The sequence below is a fragment of the Bos grunniens genome, chromosome 1 (genome assembly GCF_055505025.1).
Source record: "Bos grunniens cultivar Pamir isolate PY7600 chromosome 1, Bosgru_T2T1.0, whole genome shotgun sequence".
Classification (NCBI taxonomy): domain Eukaryota; kingdom Metazoa; phylum Chordata; class Mammalia; order Artiodactyla; family Bovidae; genus Bos; species Bos grunniens.
Genome location: NC_141165.1, coordinates 69,601,571 through 69,621,182, shown reverse-complemented (window position 1 = coordinate 69,621,182; position 19,612 = coordinate 69,601,571). Strand labels below are relative to the sequence as shown.

General features: G+C 35.3%; 1 protein-coding gene across 1 annotated transcript in view; it reads right to left on the bottom strand.

Moving 5' to 3' along the window:
- MFN1 (mitofusin 1) overlaps positions 1-19,612 on the bottom strand; it is a 39,079-nt gene that overhangs the window by 2,251 nt on the left and 17,216 nt on the right. Inside the window, exons 10-17 of the mRNA XM_086395205.1 lie at positions 14,601-14,722; positions 12,535-12,661; positions 12,258-12,362; positions 11,793-11,895; positions 11,428-11,657; positions 9,492-9,644; positions 7,530-7,726; positions 5,408-5,542 (exon numbers count right to left, since the gene is read on the bottom strand). Coding sequence (XP_086251331.1) covers positions 5,408-5,542; positions 7,530-7,726; positions 9,492-9,644; positions 11,428-11,657; positions 11,793-11,895; positions 12,258-12,362; positions 12,535-12,661; positions 14,601-14,722 — 1,172 coding nt within the window. The remainder of the gene's footprint in view (positions 1-5,407; positions 5,543-7,529; positions 7,727-9,491; positions 9,645-11,427; positions 11,658-11,792; positions 11,896-12,257; positions 12,363-12,534; positions 12,662-14,600; positions 14,723-19,612) is intronic.

Sequence of the window (19,612 nt, the reverse complement as noted above, 5' to 3'; positions counted from 1 at the left end):
GAAAAAAAAAAAAAAATCCCTAGTTAGCTGTTGCTACATTTATCTGAATTCAGATTCACTCTTAAAAGCATTTACTATATATGCAACTATAACTTAGTAATAAATACAGACTCCACTGGCCAGGAAAGATATACTGAGATAAAATCTTTAACAAGAATAAAAAGCCTAATATGTATACCCATGGCTGATTCATGTTGAGGTTTGACAGAAAACAAAATTCTGTAAAGCAATTATCCTTCAATTAAAAAATAAAAACTGAAAAAAAAAAAAAAGAATGAAAAGCTTAAGAGACAGTGGAGTCACACCACCTTACAAAGAAATTATATCCTAAGTCACATAAAGATGTAATTGTTCCTGAATTCCCTATAAGTATAAAACATAGAATAAGTGGTTTTATGTATACATACAGTAGCTGGCAGATGTCAAAGGACCATAGTTGCCAAATATATATATTTTTTAAATATTAAAAAATTGTATATAAAGAAACCAAATGCCCATAAAAAGAAAGCAGGTTTGTGTCTCCCATTCTCATAATGTGCCTTGGTGCACACACATACTTAAATGAATCTCTCTCTTTCCTTCTTGGTCTTGTTTTGTATGTTGCTAAATGGATATTGTCAAGGTCATATAATTTAAATGTGCATGTGAACTCCACTGTGTATTTCTCCAGAAAATGCTCCTGAGATACATAAGTACCAGTAATCAGGTTTGTTTTTTTAACTATAGCAAGATGAAAAAATAAAAACTTACCTCAGTTAAAAATTGTTTTCTATTGGATACTGTTTCACCAAATTTGAAAAGCTGTATTTGGGATGATCTAACTTAGGAGCAATGGAACACACGAAATTCGCTTCGGTGGGGGGTGGGGTGTGTGTGTGAGAAAGGATGTTGGGGTCTAAGTCACAGTCAGTCAAGTTTTCAGAGACTCTAAACAGAAATGCGATGAGAATGTGACCGCTGATCAGACACAAATACCATGCATGGACAGATTTTGTGTGTGTGTGTGTGTGTGTGTGTGTGTGTGTGTGTGTGTGTGTCTATCTGTAAGGATGTTGGGGTCTAAGTCACAGGCAGTCACGTTTTCAGAAACTGGAACAGAAACACAATGAGAATGTGACTGGTGATCAGGCTGAAATACCATGCATGGACAGATTCTGTGTGTGTGTGTGTGTGTCTGTCTGTAAGGATGTTGGGGATAAGTCACAGGCAGTCACATTTTCAGAGACTCTGGAACAGAAACGCAATGAGAATGTAATTGCTGATCAGACTGAGATACCATGGACAGATATTTGTGTTCCAAAATTCAGGTCGCAAGGACAGCCTCTCCAATTTGCAGACATTGCAAACTTTTTATACAGGCAGCGCGGGCGCAGGAGGGCCTAGAGGAGCTATCCTACGTTGAAGGTCAGGAAGGGCAGCGGTGAGGAGATACCCCTCGTCCAAATTAAGGAGCAATGGCTGTGCTTTGCTGGAGCAGCCATCACGAGATACCCCATGCCCAAGGTAAGAGAAACCCAAGTAAGACAGTAGGTGTTGCAAGAGGGCATCAGAGGGCAAACACACTGAAAGCATACTCACAGAAAACTAGTCAATCTAATCACACTAGGACCACAGCCTTGTCTAACTCAATGAAACTAAGCCATGCCCGTGGGGCAACCCAAGACAGGCGGGTCATGGTGAAGAGATTTGACAGAATGTGGTCCACTGGAGAAGGGAATGGCAAACCACTTCAGTATTCTTGCCTTGAGAACCCCATGAACAGTATGAAAAGGCAAAATAATAGGATACTGAAAGAGAAACTCCCCAGGTCAGTAGGTGCCCAATATGCTACTGGAGATCAGTGGAGAAATAACTCCAGAAAGAATGAAGGGATGGAGCCAAAGCAAAAGCAATACCCAGCTGTGGATGTGACTGGTGATAGAAGCAAGGTCCAATGCTGTAAAGAGCACTATTGCATAGGAACCTGTAATGTCAGGTCCATGAATCAAGGCAAGTTGGAAGTGGTCAAACAAGAGATGGCAAGAGTGAATCTTGACATTCTAGGAATCAGTGAACTGAAATGGACTGGAATGGGTGAATTTAACTCAGATGACCATTATATCTACTACTGTGGGCAGGAATCCCTCAGAAGAAATGGAGTGGCCATCATGGTCAACAAAAGAGTCCGAAATGCAGTACTTGGATGCAATCTCAAAAACGACAGAATGATCTCTGTTCGTTTCCAAGGCAAACCATTCAATACCACAGTAATCCAAGTCTATGCCCCAACCAGTAATGCTGAAGAAGCTCAAGTTGAATGGTTCTATGAAGACCTACAAGATCTTTTAGAACTAACACCCAAAAAAGATGTCCTTTTCATTATAGGGGACTGGAATGCAAAACTAGGAAGTCAAGAAACACCTGGAGTAACAGGCAAATTTGGCCGTGGAATACGGAATGAAGCAGGGCAAAGACTAACAGAGTTTTGCCAAGAAAATGCACTGGTCATAACCAACACCCTCTTCCAACAACACAAGAGAAGACTGTATACATGGACATCACCAGATGGTCAACACCAAAATCAGATTGATTATATTCTTTGCAGCCAAAGATGGAGCAGCTCTATAGAGTCAGCAAAAACAAGACCAGGAGCTGACTGTGGCTCAGACCATGAACTCCTTATTGCCAAAATCAGACTGAAATTGAAGAAAGTAGGGAAAACCACTAGACCATTCAGGTATGACCTAAATCAAATTCCTTATGATTATACAGTGGAAGTGAGAAATAGATTTAAGGGCCTAGATCTGATAGATAGAGTGCCTGATGAACTATAGATGGAGGTCCGTGACATTGTAAAGGAGACAGGGATCAAGACCATTCCCATAGAAAAGAAATGCAAAAAAGCAAAATGGCTGTCTGGGGAGGCCTTACAAATAGCTGTGAAAAGAAGAGAAGTGAAAAGCAAAGGAGAAAAGGAAAGATATAAACATCTGAATGCAGAGTTCCAAAGAATAGCAAGAAGAGATAAGAAAGCCTTCTTCAGCGATCAATGCAAAGAAATAGAGGAAAACAAGAGAATGGAAAGACTAGGGATCTCTTCAAGAAAATCAGAGTTACCAAAGGAACATTCCATGCAAAGATGAGCTCGATAAAGGACAGAAATGGTATGGACCTAAGAGAAGCAGAAGATATTAAGAAGAGACGGCAAGAATACACAGAAGAACTGTACAAAAAAGATCTTCAGGACCCAGATAATCACGATGGTGTGATCACTGACCTAGAGCCAGACATCCTGGAATGTGAAGTCAAGTGGGCCTTAGAAAGCATCACTATGAACAAAGCTAGTGGAGGTGATGGAATTCCAGTTGAGCTATTCCAAATCCCGAAAGATGATGCTGTGAAAGGGCTGCATTCAATATGCCAGCAAATTTGGAAAACTCAGCAGTGGCCACAGGATTGGAAAAGGTCAGTTTTCATTCCAATCCCAAAGAAAGGCAATGCCAAAGAATGCTCAAACTACCGCACAATTGCACTCATCTCACATGCTAATAAAGTAATGCTCAAAATTCTCCAAGCCAGGCTTCAGCAATATGTGAACCGTGAACTTCCTGATGTTCAAGCTGGATTTAGAAAAGGCAGAGGAACCAGAGATCAAATTGCCAACATCTGCTGGATCATGGAAAAAGCAAGAGAGTTCCAGAAAAATATCTATTTCTGCTTTATTGACTATGCCAAAGCCTTTGACTGTGTGCATCACAATAAACTGTGGAAAATTCTGAAAGAGATGGGAATACCAGAGCACCTGATCTGCCTCTTGAGAAATTTGTATGCAGGTCAGGAAGCAACAGTTAGAACTGGACATGGAACAACAGACTGGTTCCAAATAGGAAAAGGAGTTCGTCAAGGCTGTATATTGTCACCCTGTTTATTTAACTTATATGCAGAGTACATCATGACAAACGCTGGACTGGAAGAAACACAAGCTGGAATCAAGATTGCCCGGAGAAATATCAATAACCTCAGATATGCAGATGACACCACCCTTATGGCAGAAAGTGAAGAGGAACTCAAAAGCCTCTTGATGAAAGTCAAAGTGGAGAGTGAAAAAGTTGGCTTAAAGCTCAACATTCAGAAAACGAAGATCATGGCATCCAGTCCCACTACTTCATGGGAAATAGATGGGGAAACAGTGGAAACAGTGTCAGACTTTATTTTTCTGGGCTCCAAAATCACTACAGATGGTGACTGCAGCCATGAAATTAAAAGACGCTTACTCCTTGGAAGGAAAGTTATGACCAACCTAGATAGCATATTCAAAAGCAAGAGACATTACTTTGCCAACAAAGGTTCGTCTAGTCAAGGCTATGGTTTTTCCTGTGGTCATGTATGGATGTGAGAGTTGGACCGTGAAGAAGGCTGAGCGCTGAAGAATTGATGCTTTTGAACTGTGGTGTTGGAGAAGAGTCTTGAGAGTCCCTTGGACTGCAAGGAGATCCAACCAGTTCATTCTGAAGGAGATCGCCCCTGGGATTTCTTTGGAAGGAATGATGCTAAAGCTGAAACTCCAGTACTTTGGCCACCTCATGTGAAGAGTTGACTCACTGGAAAAGACTCTGATGCTGGGAGGGATTGGGGGCAGGAGGAGAAGGGGACGACAGAGGATGAGATGGCTGGATGGCATCACTGACTCGATGGACGTGAGTCTGAGTGAACTCCAGGAGTTGGTGATGGACAGGGAGGCCTGGCGTGCTGCGATTCATGGGGTCGCAAAGAGTCGGACACGACTGAGTGACTGATCTGATCTGATGTGATATGTAGCATGTGCCCTGGTAAGTAGTAGCAGAAATGAAATGATGCTTAGTGATTCTCCCAGACTTGTAGTTGAGCGAGCTAATGGGTAGCAAGTTAAGAACTGTCAAGAAGTATAGACCTTGCGTTAATACTTCTGGTCTTGACTCTCTAAAGCAGAATTTATTTAGGGAAACAATAATGGAAAACAAACAATCCATGGAAAATCATATTAAACCATAATTCCACTTTATATTAGGATATCTTGTTTACTTCTGCTGCTTCAAATTTAAGTATACCTAAGAGTCCCCACAGAGAAGAAACGTTATCAATCCTGGATATATAGGACTGAAAACTCATAATTTTAATAACAGAACTGCTCTAAAAAAGGACAAATATAGCTTAACACAGGGCTCTAAGTCTGAATCTAAAAAATCCCTTTAAATTCATATTTTTTTGCTGTTGAAATTAGTTTTCACTGAAATTATAAAACATATGGAATTAACTATGGAAAATAATAATTAAGCCAATGCAGAAAGCCAAAAATTTTAACATAAATTTGCTAGCAATTTTATATAATTGTATTTTGGTAATGAGACAAGTAAATGTTCATATTATTGAGAAGAAAAAGGTCAAATACCTTAAGAGCTTTGAATTGTTTTGTATTTTCTCCAATTGATCTATTTCTTTGGATAATCTAGCAATTTCTTCTTCCAGATGTCTTTGTGTAATATCAACTTGTTGGCACAGGCGAGCAAAAGTGGTTGCCATTTCCCTTAAAATAAAAAACAATTTTATCAGCAGTTATGAATGTCTTTTTAAAATGAATAAGCTTTAAAGTTTACATTAAAAAAATCACAAGATTAAAAAATCCCTAAGAGATAAGGTATCAAAGAACATTGCTAAGAATGGTATGAGGGAGGGTAGAGTGTATGTACTTTTAAGCGTAATATGACTGTGGGCTTGATTTCATCTGGCCTCAAGACAAATGCTCAACAGGTAATAACTACTCTGCCATTTTGCTGTGAATGTAAGTAAGCTATAAAAAGGCAAAGGTTGGGTATATTTCTTCAGAAACATAATAAGCCTTACTCTCATCCCCTACCAATAAGAATAAATTACTGGAAACAGGAAAGGAAATTTCATGAACTTCTGTGACTTAGTCAAAAATACTTTATAGGAACATTTAATTTAACTACATTTCTAGAGTCAAAGGGTGTATTTGTGTGCTAGTTAATACGTGGACTTTGGCAAATATTGTGTGTTTGCTATTGGGAGCATGCCTAGTAGGTGTGTACCACTGGACTTTGATTGACTGACTTGTTTTTCTCTGCAACTATCCTCCTATTCTTTTGCCCATCTTCATCTTTCCCATGGTCTTTTCCCTCTCCCATCTCTCCTCATCTGACCAAATACCAAGGTTAGACAAATTGAAGCATCTATTTTAACATTTTACTACATTAATATTTGGCTAGTATTATTTTAACTGGAATAATTTTTTGAAGTTGCCTCTGTTGAAGTCTAAAGTCATTTAAGAAAGAACACATTATCTTTAACTTGTAATCTACCATAACTTTTAGCTATAGTTATTGTCACATGGTAGGTGATTAATGTTTGATAATGATGAATGGAAAGCTTCATTCTCTTTTTATGAAATGTGAACCTCGACTGATTTCTTTTGGAGGTCTATGTCATCCTCATTAATATAAATAAATCAAAATTAACACCATTAAATAAAATAGCTCAATAAATATCTGGGAAATGAATGAACTACATCAGTGGTCTCAATTCTGTGACCTCGTTGTTTCCGTTCCCTACAGCTCTAAATAGGTTATTACAGGCTCTGATCTTGTGTCTGAAACAGTTCAATCTTCTGGCAGTTTTTGTCTCCTGAGGCTCTAAATAGGTTATTACAGGCTCTGATCTTGTGTCTGAAACAGTTCAATCTTCTGGCAGTTTTTGTCTCCTGAGGCTAAACCATTTTACACACTATACCACTGCCAAGTTATCTGTTCTAGAGCTTAAATTTAATGATGTCACTCCCAAGATTCCTGATTATCCAAACCTGTCCTATTGTTAGGCTTACACTCCAGTGGACCGCTCTTATGTACACATCTGCCACACTGAAATTATCTCATGTTTCTAGTTTGGGCTCTTTTCTCTGTTTCCCTCTTTCTATTCTGCACATTCAAATCTCACCAGGCTACCTCTCCTCCAGGAGACCTTTACTGATCCACTGTCTTTTATGCTTTAAGATTCTAGAGCCTCACATTATGAAGCTCTAATTACCTATCATTTTTCATCTTTTCTAAAAATAATTATGTACATGTTGCTTCTTCTACTAAATTGCAATTATCTTTAGCTCAGAAAACTTTCTAATTCAGGTGTCAGTAGCACCCTAATACAGAATATTATGTATGCATCGATTTGACTGGGCTCCTATGTATTTTTACTAAATTACCAAATATTTGAGATACATAAAAGAAACTCAGAAGACCCAGGTATTTATTATTATTATAAAATTCTCTTGAGTTTAAAAAAAAATCATGCCTATAAATCTGGGCTGTAATAGTAAAAAATAACCACCATGCATTTATTTTGAGCCCACTATTTGATCATTCTATTTTTTCCATTTTGGTGGCAATTATAAAATATGTCCACGTTGTGCTAATTCTTTGGTACTCTTATTCGTGCATTTCTGCATGTACGTCATACTTCAGTAAAGCTTTAAAACAAAAACACAGATGAATCTTTCAACTTACTGTTGTACTTGATGGCTGCAGTTTGCGCTTGTGAAGCTAACAATCATCTGCAGTTTTTCAGTTGCATAATTCACAAATTGCTGTTTAAAGGCTCTCTCCTTGGCACGGGTGGTCCAAGTGAGCCTTTCATAAAGATACAAAGCTCCATACATACTTAATGAAACAGATATGAGTTTCCAACCTACAGTTTTCCAAATCTGTAAGATAAATTCACAGCTTACTTTGAGAAAGAAAGATACTACTAGGGAGACTGTACTAAAAGGCATTTTAGAAAATGCATTGGCTCTGTACAGATCCTTGAGTTAGATCCATTTTTTAAAAAATGTTATCTTCCTTCTCTATAAGAAAATATGAAATTACTGAAAATCAAGCTGAAAAAGGAGCAGCACAGAAATAGCAGGCAAGAACTTTTATAACCTGCCGAGTATTTGGTAAGTTGATTCAATGTATCTCAAAAAGGGATGATAATTTTTTTAGGTCAAAAGTTTAAAAAATCAAAACAAACTATATATAAAATAGACTTCCCTGGCAGTCAAGTGGTTAAGGTTCTGTACTTCCACTGCAGGGGGTATGGGTTTGATCCCTGGTCAGGGAACTATGGGGACTTCCTGGGTGGTGCAGTGGTAAAAGAATCTGCCTGCCAATGGCACCCCACTCCAGTACTCTTGCCTGGAAAATTCCATGCACGGAGGAGCCTGGTGGGCTGCAGTCCATGAGGTCGCTAAGAGTCTGACACGACTGAGCAACTTCACTTTCTCTTTTCACTTTCATGCATTGGAGAAGGAAATGGCAACCCACTCCAGTGTTCTTGCCTGGAGAATCCCAGGGACGGGGGAGCCTGGTGAGCTGCTGTCTATGGGGTCGCACAGAGTCAGACACTGAAGCGACTTAGCAGCAGCAGCAGCAGCAGCCAATGCAGGAGACATATTTGATCCCTGGGTCAGGAAGAACCCCTGGTGTAGGAAATGGCAATCATCCCAGTATTTTTGCCTGGAATATTCCACAGACAGAGGAACCTCATGGTTCTTCGTGTGGATTCAGAGGCAGACATGACTAGGTGCACGTACACACACACACAGCTGTGATCCCACATACCATGCAGTGAGGCCAAAAAAAAAAAGTAGCCAAGTAGCCAACAAGTACCTACTTATAGCACAGATAACTATACTCAATATTTTATAATAACCTATAAAAGAATCTGAAAATAGCTATATATATATATATATATATATATACACGTCTGTATGTGTGTAACAATCACTTTGCTGTACACCTAAAACACAATATTGTAAATCAAACTACATGTCAATTAAAAAAAAGGAAAACAAGTAAACCTATGCTGTTAATGACATAAAAAAATTTTTTAACATGTAAGAACTACTACAAAAAATAACATTTAATACTTTAAGGTGATCTCTTTGGTATTTGGAGAAGGCTAGATAAGGGCGCTGGATCATTGTTATTCCAATGTATAAGTATTATTTCTTTGTGTGCTGTGATGGAAATATTACTTAAAAATGTATGTTGTGATAACCATTTCACAATACATACATACATTAAATCCTGTGGTACCCCTCAAACTAATACAATTTTATATGTGAATTATATTTTAATATAAAAATAAATATTTAGGGCAGTGGGAGGGAGGCCTAGGAGGGAGGGGATATATGTATATTATGGCTGATTCACACTGTTGTATGACAGAAACCAACACAACATTGTAAAGTAATTATCTTCCAATTAAAAAAAATTAAAAAACAAATAAATATTTTAAAAATTTTAAAGATTAGATCCACGAAACTCAGTTCACTAATTTTAACCTACAACTTTTCATATCATCTTATAGAATCTGGAAACAGAAGTAAACATTCTTTTCCTGATCTAGCAGGTAGCTTTGCAAAAATTTCAATTTTAATTACACCAAAAAATACTGTTTCTAAAAAAAAAGGTACTGTTTCTTACCACTCCTCCAACAACAATGATGCCCATAGACGTTCTAGATGTAAGAGAGGCTAATGTTGTTATTAGGGTAACCATGAGTTCTTCCTGTGATGCATTATCTGGCGTTGCTGGGTTGGAAGGAGCAGTGGGAGTAGAAGCTAAAGATCTGGGGAGCTGATAAGGTTGAGGGGTAAAGAATTAATTCAATTAAACAGCTATACATGGAATAATCATTTAAAAAATTCTATTATATTCTCTTTTAAAATTACAGCAGTAAAACTACAAAAAGAATGACTCCAATTAATGAGTTTACCATAAATACATGAAGAAAATAAAAATGGTCTGAAACCATAAAGAATAGATTTTTACAATATACAATGAGTCTGTCTTATAACAATAGGCCCTCAAGTCTCAAGAGAAATTAAAACTGCATATAAAATTTTTTTCACACCAAAAACACAATCTTTTAAAAAAATATTGGGCTTCAAAATTAAAACCTTGAGAATTTCCTTGTGGTCCAGTAGTTAGGACTTCACACTTTCACTGCCAAGGGCTTGGGTTCAACCTCTGGTCAGGGAACTAAGATCCCACAAGCCGTGCAGCCAAAAATAATAAATAAATAAAAATAAAAAATGAAAGCATAATAAAATAAAAATTAAAACCTTTACACTTTAAAACATACCATAAGAAAATTAAAAGGCAAGCTACAGACTAGAAAAACATAAATATTTTGAAATCATGTATCTGATAAAGACTTATATCTGGAATATATGTAAAGGACTCTTAAAAGTCAGTAAGAAGTCAAATAACCTAATTTAAAAATGAGCAAAAAATTTGAATAGACATGTTATAAAATGAAATACAAGAATAAGCATATGAAATGATGTTCAAAATCATCAGTCATTAGGGAAACACAAATTGAAACTATTAATACAATGAGATACAACTTTGTATCTGCCAGAAAAAAAAGCCTTGATTAGAACGTGGAGAAACAGAATGTTAATACATTGCTGGTGGAATGAAAAATGGTGCATCTGCTTTGGAAAACAGTTTGGCAGTTCCTCAGAAAGTTAAACATAGAGTTACCATATGGCTCAGCAATTTCATTCCTAAATACTCAAGAGAAATGAAAACACATGCCCACATAAAAACAGTATATGGGTATTTATAACACCATTATTCGTAATAGCCAAAAAGTACAAGCAACTCAAATGTCCATCAGTTGATGAATGGATAAATAATATGTGTGACAGCCATGGCAGAATACTATTCAGTGATACAAAAGAAATGCTGAATATTGATTGATACATGCTACAACATTCATACAGTATGATGACAAATCTTGAAAACATTACGCTAAGTGAAAGTAGCGAGTCACATTTTGTATGATTCCATTCATAGGAAATGTCCAGGAAGAGCAAAAATAATAGCTAGAGAAACCTGACTAGCAGTAGGGCTGGCAGTGGAAATGAAGCCTGACTGCAAACGGGCACAAGCATATCCTCAAGGGTGACAGAAATGTTCTAAAACTGGATTGTGGCAATGGTTTTAAAACCCTGTAAGTTTCCTGAAAAATTACTGAGTTGATAAATTCAAAATAGTTTTTTTTAATGATTAAGATTAGAAAATTTACAAAATAGAATATCAAAAGTGAATGCAGAGTAACCTACAACAGTATTGAATGAAAATTTGGGAATTGGCTTTCCCTTAAACATAGTAGTATACCTAATTCTAAAATGGCTCTATATCATAAATATTACCGTACAAATAAGCAAAGCTGACACAGCTAGTTCTACAGAGAAAATCACACAAATGAAATAAAAAGAGACTCTCAACTGGTAGAATCAGATACACACCTGTACAGTATAGCAATAACCACCTAATAAAAAGCCTACACAAATAGAAAATTAAAAAAAAAAAAAAGCCTACCAAAAAATATTTATATATAGATAGATACCTGAAAGATAGGCTCCGATAATCCTAGAAGCACCCGCTGAGCATTTGTAGGGCCCAAGAAACGATGGACAAGAGAAGCCCAGCCCAGAGAAAAACGAAATACAATATCCTCTTGAAAATCTGAACATAACTTGTGGCAATTTAGATCATAGCTAAGATCAAATTTCTTGCAAGGAACCAGTGTATGTAGTTTATTCTGAATACCAGCTGGAAGTAATGGCTTCAAATTTTCTAGAAAGAACCAAATTATGATACTTTGGTTAACAACAGTAAATAATGTTTTACATTTTATAAGATATCTAAAAGATATTTTAATAAATATACATATGAAAAAACTACATAGGAACTTGCAGACATAAATATTACCAATAATTTCTTGCTGGGATTGAAGCATTGAAGCGTTGACTTCATTGGTGCACCGATCAGCCAAATTTCTTCCCATTCCGTCTTCTATGTGCTTATTTAACTCCTGTTAACAATGGTGATAAGTGTCCACATTATTTTCTTCTCTAGAACATATACAGACTTTATAAAAACACTAAAAAAGTAGTAAACACTGAAATGACTTTATTCTTTTGAAGTGGATAATTTTCTTGTGTATTTTATAATTTATATTTATTATAAGAATGCATAGGAGATCTAACAGTTTAATCCTGTACTGATTGCCATGAAGACGCTAAAATGCCCAAATCACTGAAGAGTGGAATAAGACTCAGTGGGCTGCCGTCTATGGGGTCGCACAGAGTCGGACACGACTGAGGCGACTTAGCAGCAGCAGTAGCAGCAGCAAGATAAGTAAACTGTATCTGAATAACACTTAATGTAACTTACATTTTTATATACTTTCAGTACACTTGGAGTAGGATGAAACTCAGAACAAAATTCATCAACCAAAACAGAGAGTCGACAAATTTCATCTGTCATTGCACATGAAACCTGGAAATACAAAAAAATCAAAATTAGAAAATTTAAACAAGATGACTGACTACTCAAAAAAATCAAAATGAAAAAACTTAATATTCTTTTAAAGTAACAGATGGATAATATTTTTAGCACTATCAAAAGTATTATCATTCCCAGATATTATCACAAAGCTAACGTTACCCACCTTATTTGCAACCTCCTCTGTAACCTCCCTGATTTTTTTTTTAACATCCAGTGTTAAAAGGTTCATCTGGTTTCGGATAAAGTCCAGTCTATCAATTTGGTCTTCCCTCTCTTCTATTGAATAAACCCTATTGTAGTATGAAGAGTAATTAATATTCAGGATACATTTAAGTTCTAAAGAAATTAAGGAGACACTCACATATATTGAACCATCTGTTAGTGTGATATAAGAAAAAAAAAAAAAAAAACCTTGTATTTCAACATCTAAAAGGGATTCAAATAACATTTCACTCATAAAATGTTTTACAGATGACTGGAGAGAAACTGCTCTCTCTCTGCTCCTGTGGCACCTGAATCCCACAAAGGATTAATAAGGATTCTAAATCTGCACCCAATTCACAGATACAAATATTTAAAATAGAACTAACTCATTATTGAGTCTACTTAATAAGGCACCCTGCAAGCTCAAACCAGCCAGCTGCTAGTTTTTGTTAGTTTCCTTGGAATACAGTCACATGCATTCATGTACCTACTGGGTGTACTCGGCTGCTTTTGCTCTAAACTGCAGAACTGAGTAGCTGCAAAATAGACAGTATGACCCACAAAGCCTAGAATATTTACTATCTGCTAAATCTGTTAACCCTTGGATGATATAGGAAAACAAAAGCCTGAGATTTTTTTTTTAGTATCTTTAGCTAAAAGAGTTACAAACCATCCTCAATTCACACCTGTTTTTTGTGCCAGGTTTATTTCAATGTTTATATTTTTATAAAAATTAAGGTCAACCCAGTGGACCAATACTTACTTTGGCCACCGTAATATAGCAACTGAGTTCAATAAACAGAAACACTGTGACAAGGCTAGCGATCAGACTCTGGGTTCTGACCCTTGTGTTTATTATGCTGCAAATTCTCTAATTTTATACATAATGCATCCTGCAAAAGTGCCAGAATTAGGCAACAGACCTAGATATGAGAGGAGTTTTCTTCTCAGCAAGATCAAATACATTTAAAATTTCCAATTTGATATCGTCTTGGATTTAATCTTAGATGCTTTATATCCTTCCATTGATTGGCTTAAGTTCACTTAAAAGTTCAGTTGAGGCTTAACATCATTATGCTTGTAACATCTAATAACATCTTGATCTTAGTTTCAAGTGTACCAAGTTTGTGAGAACTACCCTTTTCTTTGAATAGTGCTGGTTTCTGTGTTCGTTTTCATCATTATAAGACAATAAATGGAATAAAATACTGTTCTACAGTATGATATATGGAGTAATGCTTACCAAGTTCACCTTCTGGCTGGCAGGTAGTACCACCTTGCTTGTTTACCAGCTGATATAAAACCACAACTGGCATAAAAGAGTGATTTCAAGATTTCAACATATGAGTAAATAAAAGATGAGTAATAGGTTGAATGTAAAAAAAAAGTCACCTGTTTTGAACTTTGAAAAATTCTGTTTGAAGAAATGGTTCTTTCACTGCTTTAAAGATATTTCCAAGTCACTGAACATTTAAAACTCACAACTCACACATAAGAATACTGAGATCATATTCTGAGAATGCAATGCTGCTACTGCTAAGTCACTGCAGTCGTGTCCGACTCTGTGCGACCCCATAGACGGCAGCCCACCAGGCTCCCCCGTCCCTGGGATTCTCCAGGCAAGAACACTGGAGTGGGTTGCCATTTCCTTCTCCAATGCATGAAAGTGAAAAGTGAAAGTGAAGTCGCTCAGTCGTGTCCGACCCTCAGCGACCCCATGGATTGCAGCCTACCAGGCTCTTCCATCCATGGGATTTTCCAGGCAAGAGTACTGGAGTGGGGTGCCATTGCCTTCTCTGGAGAATGCAATACTGAGAATGTAAATATGTGCTTAAGGTTGTTAAAAAAAAAAAAAAAATGCTTAACAGTTTCAAATACTGATTAAAAAACATGCAAGTAGGCATCAGCTAAACCTATCAGGCTGATGTTAGCGTGAAAGGTATTCAATAATAATAAAAATTTTATATCAGTCTTTTTATACTGACACAAAAATAATTTTTATTTTGCAATAAAATGAATTCATACCTTTTCTCTGCTGCTGCCACGTTTATTGAATCCATTATGTTTTTCACAGTTTCTAGTATCTGTTTAGCTCTGATAGTGTGCTGTTCAAACTTTGTTTTCACTGCTGACTGCGAGATACACTCCTGCGAGGGGCCCAAGCCATAACACATTACTGTAATTCCATCCAAGCATTTTCAGGAATTTAAACACAAAAACTTGCTGTTCATAACATTAACCAAAACTGACATAAGGAAAAAAAATAAATGAAACATAAACACAACTTAAAGTTATAAAGGTTAAAAAAAGTCAAGGATTCAAAAGTAAAAAACTTTAACAGCAAGTTCATAGCTTTGTGTAATTTTACACAGTAATGTGCAATGGATCTTTGACTATACTATCTTCAAAAACAAATTAAAAAGGGTACTATTTTCAATGTTAAAAAAGATTTCCTATTAGATTACTAATTTTACTTGGATCACCTTTAATCTATTTCTAGTTCATCTATCTTGATCTTTCTCAAATTTGTAATTGATAACCTCATAAAGTTCTTAAGCCATGGAACCAGAATTCTACATTGAGAAAAATTAGTTGAATGATGCCACATAAAATTCATGAAAGAACTTCTACAGATTAAAGCCCGAACAAACTGAAAAATACTCTTTTAACAGTACACAACATAGTATTTTAAATTGTTTATAGAAAATATCTATAGCTATTTCTAAGATAATCCCATTATTGTCATGGGACAATATAGAGTGTGGATACAGGTCAGAATGATACGTTATCTCATGTTTTACTTTCAAGTTAATTGCAGCTCTTAACTTACTAACAGTTGTACAAATCAGTGATTCATGACGAGTATTTTTTACACAGAGAATAATACATCAAAATGCGTCACATATGATCATGGATGTTTCTTTTGTAAAATTGTTTCAATTTCAGTATGTGTGCATACTGCTTGTTATTTAAAACATTTATTGTGATTCATCACTTAAATCTTTGCAAAATTATTAAATTAAAATTGGCCTTTCACTTTTAATTCATAGAAAGTCTAATTCTATACTGACATTAACATCTGAAAACAACTTCAAGCATCTATAGAGAAATGTTAGCTGGTCTTCGAACAATCAAGGAACACTCATCTGGGTCACAACGTCAATACCCAAAATAGATGTTCTGTAGGACACCATGTTTATTTTTTACAATAAATTTTTAGAAGGATATACCTTCCAACTCTCTAATATTTCCATGAATTTTTTTCTTGAGCTTAATATAAAACTGGTACGAACTGTGATAATTACTTCCTAAAGTAATACTATCCTTTATCAAAATAAATAGCTTTCAAGTTTTAAAGGCAGTCAATACCCTAGCAGCACTGTTTCAATCAATGTCCTATTTATAATCTATATTAAGCCTTCACATCTCTAAAATGATTATTTTGTTCAATTCACTTTACAGAAAGTGAAAGCACTCAGTCATGTCCGACTCTTTGTGACCCCATGGACTATATAGTCCATGGAATTCTCCAGGCCAGAATACTGGAGTGGGTAGAAAACAAAACAGATTCATTTCTTTAGCTCCAGGGTACATGAGGATAATTCATTTAGCTAACAGTTTGCTTAACTCAGAGCCCACTACTTTTTTCAGAGCATAGTCTCATTGTTGCTCATCATCAAGCTCATTTATAAGTTTCTCAATTATCATTAATCTTGAAAAGATTAGTGTTAGGAAGTTAAGAGTATTACTGTTTTGTACATGCCAGAGCAAAAGCCACCAAAACTAAATAATATCAACCATAATATCAACTGCTTAGTTTTTAATGACCAAAACAAAGCTTTGATTTTACTTTAAATAACTGTCTCATTAACTGCCAAATTAACCTTTACAAAACTATTATAAAAGAATAAGAATAGTTTTAAAAGAAAAAAACGTTAAAAGAAATTCTATGTTCCTCGATGAAGCAGATCTAGATATCAGCAATGAAGACCCCAAATTTGTAGATAACAGCACAGTATTAGAGCTAGACTAGACAAAAAGGAAAAATCTTTTACAAGTTATTCCTTGATCCAAAAATATACAGTAGTGAATATGTAGAAAGAAGAAAGCAGGCAATTGTTTTCTAATTAAAAAGTATGCCACATTGATGTTCCCACTGCTCAGAAAAATATCAAAAGTCAACTACAAAAGAAATACTCTATTCCAAACGAAGTATAGGAAATGCTGATTTAAATAAAGCTTTACCGAACCATTTCTCAGAGTCCTATATACACTAACATACTTATGAATCTCCATGGAAGTCACATATAGCCTGCAGTAGTACCAGACTTATTTCATCAGGAACTCTGCTTTCATAAGGTGAAGTTTAAAATACCACACCAGACAATTTAAATTCCATCTTGTCAGAATATGCTAGAAGCTGCTTGAAAACTTATTAAAGATTAGAAGCAAAACAATAATCACACTTCAGTTAAGATCTTCTGATTTTCTACTAACATCTAAAGAAAATAGCTTACAACTAGTCATACATAGTTACAAATTTATAAATATTAATATTTATGTTTAATTAAAACATAAAACAAATTTGTCAAGTCCCCTTGATAAAAGACCCCAAATACCTAAAAACATGCTATTTACCACTCCAAACGTGTTACTTGGAAATATTTTAAACTGACAGAAGAAGTGCAAGAAAGAACACCAAGATACCATATACCTTTCAGCTTCTTCTAAATCAAATGAATCTCAAGAGGTCTATGGTAAAGATCAGATTGTTTGATAAAATGATGAACTTGGTACAGTTTTTCTTTTCACAAAAACCGTAAGACTACACACACACAAACAGAAGTCAATTCTGAAAACAGAAAATGGGCATTTAAGGCCACATGTTGTCATCACAATGTAAAAAAAGAGAAATCAAGAAAAGTCATATGGGAAGAATCAAAATACCTGAATGTTAATAACTCCTGTATTGAGTAGGAAATGCCAAAAACTATAATTAAAAATTAATCAACAATGAAATCTGGATACTGAAAGCCATGGAAGACATCCAAAGCTACACTCACAGACAAATTCATTCCCTTTTATAATGAAGGCAGAAAAAAACTTTCTGTAAACATTAGCTGAACTGAATGACTAACAACCAAAAAATGCTATTTATAAGCTGATAAATTATTCAATTAATCTTTAGAGGATACAGCAAAGCAATAAAATCATTGACAAATCTCAATTAATATTAAAATATATATATTTCTTATATACTTTATTTAACGATGTATCTATATATAGGTATATAGACAGATATAGGAAAGGAATACAAAAATTTTTAAATAAACAATTATATACTAAATTATAAACTCTCAGCAATGTATCAATTAATAAGAAATCATAAATTATCAAAATTAATTTTAAAGGTAACAAATTTGAGCTTTGGCAAAAAGTTGAAAAGAGCTGTCAATGTAATTACCAAAAAAAGGTTTGGCCATCAAGATAAAATTGTTTGCGCATATGACTATTTCCTTAGGTAAATTCAAATCATTTTTAACTAATTCTCATTTTATGTCTATCAGAGCTTTAAACAAAAATTTCAGACTCTAAAGCCTAACATTCTCTACAACTTCATGGAAAAGCTCTTGCTCATAGTTTTTTCCAAACATAATTTTTAGATTCTCAAAAGAACTTTTAAAATAAAAAAGTGAAATACCAAGTTTCTTCTAAAAATATCAGAAACAGTTCCCAACTCTTCCTGATTATTGCAATCACTTGGAGAGCTTTAAACATTTAAGAGATTCCTAGGTCCATCCCTAGCCCTACTGGATTAAGTCTCTGGATTAAGTCTCTGGGATAGGTCAGGAGCCTGTAGGTCTCTAAAGTACCTCATGTGTTTCTCATCACCAGCCAGGTTTGGTAACCAGTGCTCTACAGCACATCTTTTATTCTTCTTCCCACCTCTTCAAGGAGATATTCTGGGAAAGCAAAAGCTGTACCAGGAACCGATATGAAAGAGGTATGAGTGTATAACTGAACAGTACATGATTTGGTAGGAGAAATCAATGATAAACACATACACACAAAGAAAGAAAAGCTCAATAAATAAGAAAAGATGAGCAAAACAACAAAAGATACTCTCCCCAATATTCTTCCCATGGATGAAATGACTGTTCCTGATAAGAGTGGGTAGAGGACTGAATCTCTTGTGCAAAAAAAGGGAAAGAATATAAAAATGATCTTTAAGTAACTGGGATATCATGTATCCTACAGCTTAACTTGACAGAACACCTATTGATATTCCAGGGACCTCCGAAGAATCAGAAACACCTTACCAAGGGTACAGAGAGTAGGCTGTCTTAAACATTTTGTGTTTGTCTACCTAATGGTCTGTCTTCTTCTCACCAAATTAAAAGTAGGGGATAGTGAGCAAATGATTAATTTTAAAAATTCTGCCAAGTACATTCAATATTTATGTCCTTAGTATTATAATAGTTACTACTTATAAGGAAGAATTACAGATGGAAGTTTTTTCAGTTCTGAGTATTTGTGTTCATCTGGGGGTGAGGAGATATGTAATCTAATAAATACAACTAGATAGAGCTAAATGAGAGCTGAGAAGATTAACAGCTAAAGTATTTTTCAGCCAATCTAGGATGTTTTAAGGTCTCTGAATAAAACACCTATCCCAAAATGTAACAGGATCTTCTGGCACACACATTAGTTATTCCTGCACCTCAGTAGCTTAGATTCCCCTAAAGTATAGGACCTGTATCTTAGTTATTTTTGCATCCGTTTGTTTTGTTCAGCACATCTGGCATAAAACATGGAGAATTAACAGGTGGCAATACAGTTGAGAAATGTTATTAACTTTTGTCAAATGGCATTAACTATGTTCTATCAAAAGAAAAAAGATCTTCATTTTGCTCTATTACCCATTCCAACAGCAATTACATTTTTTTAATCTTGTCCCTAACTACTGAATATAGAGTATTATATTCATCACACAATACAATATTAGAAAATAATGTCTCATTTAGATACAAATACAT